Source organism: Cynoglossus semilaevis, chromosome 11 (assembly GCF_000523025.1).
Source record: "Cynoglossus semilaevis isolate Cse_v1.0 chromosome 11, Cse_v1.0, whole genome shotgun sequence".
NCBI classification, from domain to species: Eukaryota; Metazoa; Chordata; class Actinopteri; order Pleuronectiformes; family Cynoglossidae; genus Cynoglossus; species Cynoglossus semilaevis.
Genome location: NC_024317.1, coordinates 918,745 through 925,715, shown reverse-complemented (window position 1 = coordinate 925,715; position 6,971 = coordinate 918,745). Strand labels below are relative to the sequence as shown.

Sequence of the window (6,971 nt, the reverse complement as noted above, 5' to 3'; positions counted from 1 at the left end):
CCACACCCCCCCCCCCCCCGGTTAAAAAAAAAAAAAAAAAATCCATCTCAACTGTCCATCCTAAAATCTTTGTGTTTGAACCGACTCGACGTGTGAGGCAGATTATCAGTGGCATCGCTGCGGCCGCAGGATTTCACCACCGACGTCGTGTTTGACCCGGTTTCAGGATGACTTTGCGTCTGTGACGTCTCTGGCGGCCGCGGCGGTACACGTGTGTTTTTTATTCACACCAGGCGCCGGTCAGTCTTCATCTTTCAGTCGTGAGGAAACACACACACACACACGCCCGCGCACACACCCATAAGCATTAGCATTAGCAGGGAAACACATCTGCAGGTAATCTCAGACTAATTCCCGCTGATTTATTCCGTTCGGATCCGCTGTGACTTCTCAGGACATTTGATAAAAAGACAAATTTCCCCTGGGTTGGAAATATGTCCAGCGGCAGACAGAGGCTCCGAGCGCCGCGTTAGGCTCATCGTTCACATGAAACGCGGCTCTCTGTGATATCTTTAAAAGGTAATTCATCAGCTGCCGCTCCCCCGACACCGAGGACACCCTTGGCTTTGCCCCTTCATGGAGCAGGACTGCACACCAAGTAGAGAAACAATTATGAATGGGATTTATGGAGCATCTCTGTGTGAGATCGTTCCTCAACGTCCGTCCACCAACACCTACTTCATCAAACCACCCCCCCTCACCCCCCAACCCCTCACACACACACATTACTCACCATGATATACTCGTGATAAGGAACTGTTCAAACGGATCTGCCCTTTAAAGCGGGGGTCCCCAACCCCTGGTTCGCCAGACCACAGTCGGACACAGTGAGACGTCAGTGGTCGTAACCATTTACCTTCTTCATTTAAAGACAGTCAAAATCATCAGTCATTCAGACTCTGATGCTGACGAGATGAAAACAACTGAGTTCCTTATTGGTCGACAGTGTGAATCTTTGTGAATCTAAATGGGTTTTTTTTAAAACGTCCTGATCCTTTACGATCCTCCAACAGTCGACACCAGGTGGTACCAGTCTGCAGTAACAGCTAGTACCAGGGCCACAGCTTTAAAGACTCATCACCATCACCGTTGTCATGGTAATAATAAACAAACATATTCTACTGCAGTATTCTGGAGTGGCTAACGCTATGCTAATGATAACTTTGACATTAAGGCAACATTTAACCGCTACGCTAACTTTGACATTAAGGCAACATTTAACAAGTTCACGTGAACACCAGTATTTTCAGTCAGCTCACTGAACCAGGTGACTGAACCAGGTGACTGAACCAGGTGATGACATCACTGGTGTCACTTCAAACTGGTATCAATAAAATAATAAAAAATAAAAATCAATCAGGAATCACACTGTTGTCGTTGAATCTTATCCTCATTCTACCGTTTTCTACCAGTTCAACTCTCCCTCTCCCTCTCCCTCTCTCTCTCTCTCCCTCTCTGTCTCCCCCGTTTCCTCCCCTTCACCTTTTCTTCTTCCTACTTCTCTCTTCCCTCCTCTCGCTCCGGGCTGTTTTGTGGCCGGGCTGAGTATTAAAAGAACCTGAACCTTAAACCTTTCATCCTGCAGAGAAAACAGCGGCAACAGAAACTGGCAGCAGCTCGCACGCCCACAAAGAGAAGCCAAATCGAAACCTTTGTTAAGAAAAATGTGGTGATTCACTGTTTGTTTGTTTGTTTGTTTTTTTATTCTGTAGGAAAAACTTTGACTGAAAAAGGATTAAGCCGCAGAAGAGAAATAAAAGAAAAAAATAAGTGAATTTGAACCGAGGTTAAAAAGAAATATGATTCCAAACAACGATGAAAAGTCGTTGACTTTTCTGCTTGGTGTCGAGAAACCCGTCCTAAAAATATCCCACGCCAGATTTAAACACACTGTGTGTGTGTGAGTGTGTGTGTGTGTTTAAGGAAATGAGTTTCCTAATTAAATGAGAGCGTCATTAACAAACAAATAAGATGTCATTTGTGAAGCCAGTGGTGAGTGAAGTCAACGCTGTCTGCAGGTGAACGATAGCAACACTTCACTGGGTCGCCCTTAATGGGCAGGACGTTAGCATGTTAGCATGTTAGAGTTCCACATACACGTCATCATATCAGAGGTGCTGTGTTAAAAAGAATTAGCTTTTTTCAAATATTTAAGCTGGTTGTTCTAATGACAAATGTTTTTGAAAGAACTTTTTTTAACACATTTTAGCAGCTAACCTTCTTCCAGCACTAACGTAAACCGTGGTTATATTTTGATCAGTTCAGGTCCATTATAATCAAAGGGGATTGTAGATAATAAATATAAAATTTAAATCAAGAGAAGCTGTAAAAAAAGAATATAAAAGAAGTTATAGTTGTAGAGTTGATTGTTTGTTGCTAAACGCTAATCAACTCTTAGCTTCAGTTTCAGTCATGGAGACACAGAGAAAGAGAAGGAACAGAAAACAAAAAAAACATTATTCAGGATTCTATAATAATGATTGACAGCTACGTGTTCAGGTCTGGGCCAATCAGACGGACGAGTACAGGAAGTTGACACAGTGATATTCAGGGTCAGTTTGTGTTAGTGCATGTGTGTTTGACTAATAGAAAAATAAGATTGACACTAAATTCTTTATCCTGATTTAAAAAGTTAAATATTAACAGCAGCTCAAAACAAATACCATATCAGTAAAGATTCGTTTTTATTTTTATATCGATCTACACAAATAAATACGCTGATTTAAAAACCACACAAAAAAATCTCTCTTGAATTTGGGATCATCAATATTAAATCAGATTAGATTTTATTGATCCCAAACAAGAGAAAAACTAAGACAATTAAAAAAAGACATTTAAAACATAAAATACTACAAATTATAAAAGTTTTCTACCCTAATATTTAGACAAAAAACTACATTAAATTATATATAATACTAAAATATTAATATATAAATATTAAAGATCCAGTCCCCCCCCTCACCCCCCGCAGTTTTAATTCCATCCAGTCGGAGGCCCACTTTTCGTTTCTGCACAGCCTCATTAATTTATTCCCCTGTGCCTCTGTTGCGATGTCCATCCAATAATAAGCAATGATAATTAGAAGAAAACTGTGCGAATGTTTGACCTAAGCTAATTAGAAAGTTTGCAGACTTGGCAGCAGAAATCAGCGCTGGGATAATGAATCATAAAACGCTTCATTACGGCGCTCAGGGAACACTCTCCATCTCAATAAACGGACACCAGGCCTGGCAGACAAATCAAAGCGGGACAGACACGCCGCCTCATTTAGCCACCCAAAGATCACAATAAAAGGCTTTTTTAATTCAATCTAAATGGAGGCTATTTTTAACGTGACTCGCCGCTTCTGTGTCACCGCTGCTCCTCGCCGTTTGTGCCTCTATAGCTCCACCTGTCTGTCATTGATTACAGCAGGACAAACAGAACTGACAAAGTGGAAGAAAAACTAACTCAGAACTCAGTACTGCAGTACCTCGTTGTACTTCTGAACTTCCAGTTTCCTCTCCTCTCCCCCCCTGCCTCCCCTCTGGACTCTGGACCCCCCCCCGCACCCCCCCTCTGAGGGCCCGGTGGTCAGCCTACCCACTCAAACTACTTCCCCTCTGCCCATCCCTTCTCTCAGACGCCCTGCTGACCCCTGTTGGAGGATCAGAGCGCTGCAGCACACCTGGGTCAAAGTCCCGTATTCAATCACTGTAAAGTTTTGATAATTTCAAACACCTCATCATGACTCAGCGTGACTCTGCACCAGATCTTTCTTAGTCCTTATTATCATTAAAATATGTTTCTGTTTTTGACCTCAGGCATTTGCTGCTTTTTTTTAAGGTCATCTTTATGAATCAAAAATAATTAAAGACAAATTGCAGTGACTTCAGTCCACAGTCTACCACAGAAGTGAAAATCTAATTAAAGCCACTGCACCAGTTTACTGGTCTCCACCCAGCTCAATCAGGAGGCCTTTATTCTCCGACTCCAATCTTCAGACAGGGGAACCAGACCTGGCACAAAATGGTTCCAGGAACAGAGTACAGTTCTGATTGCTCTATTGTGAGCTGCCTCTGCCCTTTGACACCTACCCCTGAACCACGGGCTCTAATTCAGACAAGATTTGTCTGGAGACACAGCTGGAGGCCGTTCTTCAGACAGGTGAACACAGGCCGGTCAGGAAAGACCGAGAAGAAAGAGCAGGAAGATGAGAACGAAAAAAAACAACGGCCGTGAGTCTGGACACGTTTGGACGGAGACCAGAGATGAGTAAAAACTGAAGCAGGTCTCAGCAGGAGGTAAAACATGACCTGACATAAACTGGACTCCAGTCTGAGCTCTTTCCTCAGGACAAATGTTCAACGTAAACTGAGACAGCGTTCTATCAGCGACACGCCGGAGGAGAAAAGAAAACAAATGTTCAACGTAAACTGTTCCATCAGCGACACGCCGGAGGAGAAAAGAAGGTATCGGAATAATATCGTTATCAATCCGATACCAGACCTCTGAATCGTCCAATCAGCAACCAGAACAAGATGTTTCTAAAGTGGGTGAAACACCTGCAGTACTCACAGCCTTTGTAGATGTCCGTTGGAATCTGCACCGCACTGGACGAGTAGTTGACCTTGTTCTTGAAGTTGGGATCGTCAACAAACTCCAGCTCCAGTGGAGACGAGCTCTCCAGCAGACTCTCCTCCTCGCCATCCTCCGTCTGTGCACGCACGCACGCACACACACACACACACCAGTAAATACACAAGATACAGATGTAAGCAGAAACAGGGGAACATGCAAAAAAAAAAAAACAAATCTTGTGAATGTTGTGATGATGTGGAGTTGAAAAGACGGAGCGTTCTGACATCGGTCTCCGCTGATTTTCTGCCTTTCATCACAGGTTTCAGATGAGACACCAAACAGAGACTCATTAGTGGACACGATGACCATCACAGACTCACGAGGTGTCACACAAATTATCCACAACAACAACCACCGTCCAACACTGGCTCCTCATTGGTCGCCTGCCTCCCTGTTCTCTCTACACAAAATCTGATCTTTGGTCTTTTCATCTTCTCAGCGTGGACACAGTCCATTAGGACCAATCAGCACTCGTGTAGACCATTAGTAATGTGACGAATATCAAAGCGATGAGACTGATGGGGGGAGTTGGGGGGGGGCAAGTCTGAGATTTTAGTTTATATTCTGACATGTTCTGGAGAACGATCTGAGGGAGCGACTGGAGAACTTCGTCACACTCTGAGAAATAAAACACAGTGAAAATGTCAAGACTCTAATGTACAGTGTTTGTTAAACAACAACATGCGTTCATGCACCGAGCTCTCTGATGCCCCCTGCTGTACAGAAGTTGCCGTGGGCTCAGTCTGCCCCCGCCCCCTCCATTAGCCATCCTTCATTAGCTGTGATTTGTTGATTATTTGTCAAACAGAACTCTCATCTTTGGTCACTTCTGGTGAACTCTGAAAACAACGTTTGCCTCCAGACTTCCATCTTCAGAGGAAAAAAACAAAAAAAAAACCCTCTCCTCATTCCAATGAAGCCGCGCTGCTAAAGTGAACCTGACGTGATTAAAAAAATGTTTGTACTTGAGAGAAATTAAATCAAACGCCCATGTCCGTGGCAGACACTGATTGATGTGCTGACTCTAATTGACTATTAAAACCCAATTACAAGCTAGGGGGGTGGGGGAGGGGTAAGGGGGGGGGCAGCCCCCAGATCTTTGTGTCGAAGCCCTGCTGGAAGTCAACATCAGGGAAAACATCGCTGCATCGTCGACATATCTACACACCATCAAAGCAGATGTGAAGTCGGGACAGAGGTCACATGGTTTTAGAATATTAACTAGTTGTTGATGAATATTACCTCTAATACCCTCATCCACACTGCCCTACAGGGGGCGTGGAGAGGCAGATTTTCTCCCCCTCTTCACGCCTGAGTGTGACACCTGACGGAGGAGCGTCGGCCCTTCAGCTGCACCGACTGTGAGGGGGAGGTGTTTGTTTATGCCCTGATCCGACTCTGACTCTGTCGGCGTGGAGCGAGGAGAAGAGCCCAATCATAATTAACCACAGCAGCGTCTAATTAGAGGAGGAATAACTCCACACAGAGAGCACTGATTGGTTGGTTTTCCTCCACCTTCCTCCACCTGTTTGGTTCAATTCATTAGACAATTTGTTCCTTTTATCTCCCGGTTCTCCAGGTTTAATTAAAGGCTAAAGAGGACGGAGACGACATTTTAAAGGTTCGTTCACTCCTGACTTCAGCCGACCACAGAGTGTGTGTGTGTGTGTGTGTGTGTGCCATTTCTTCCCAGAAAGTGCTTTATAAAAAATAACTATGTATAAAAGAAAAGGCCGTCGGCACGGTGAACATTTGACATGAAAACAGAAAGTTCCTGAGGATATGACTGACAGGAGTCGTAAAAGTTCTGCAGTAAAAGTAAAATGGAAGCGAGAACGTTTCTAACAACTGGTCATTAATATAATGGACAAGTGAACAAAGACCGAGGAACTGAATGTTTGGTTTGTTTGGAATAATTAACACAATTATGACAACTTAACCACGAGTCAGTTTTCAGTTTCCTTTGATGACATTTGTAAACGTTTGTGAAAAAGTAATAATAAATTATTACTTTTTCGAGTGAAATTTCTAATATTTTTCACTGTATCAAAAGTTTGTATTTAAACAAATTTGCATGTGTTGTTTTTTTAGCAAAGCTTTAGTTAAAAAAATACAGAAAAATCATAAAAAAACCCAGCTTTTATGTTTCAACAAAACAAATGAAACTGTAATCAGGGCTGAAAGAGAGAATTAAAAAAAAAAGTTTATTAATTTGACTTTAACATATCTCCACCGCCCCTTATTGGGGCCCGCCCCCCACTTTCATAAACGCTTCTATAGGCTTAGGGGCTAAGAATGCATGATGTCAGTGTGTGTGTGTGTGTGTGTGTGTGTGTGTGTGTGTGTGTGTG

At 43.2% G+C, this 6,971-nt stretch overlaps 1 protein-coding gene across 1 annotated transcript in view; it reads right to left on the bottom strand.

Moving 5' to 3' along the window:
• cacna2d2a (calcium channel, voltage-dependent, alpha 2/delta subunit 2a) overlaps positions 1–6,971 on the bottom strand; it is a 106,288-nt gene that overhangs the window by 31,228 nt on the left and 68,089 nt on the right. Inside the window, exon 6 of the mRNA XM_017036667.2 lies at positions 4,558–4,696. Coding sequence (XP_016892156.1) covers positions 4,558–4,696 — 139 coding nt within the window. The remainder of the gene's footprint in view (positions 1–4,557; positions 4,697–6,971) is intronic.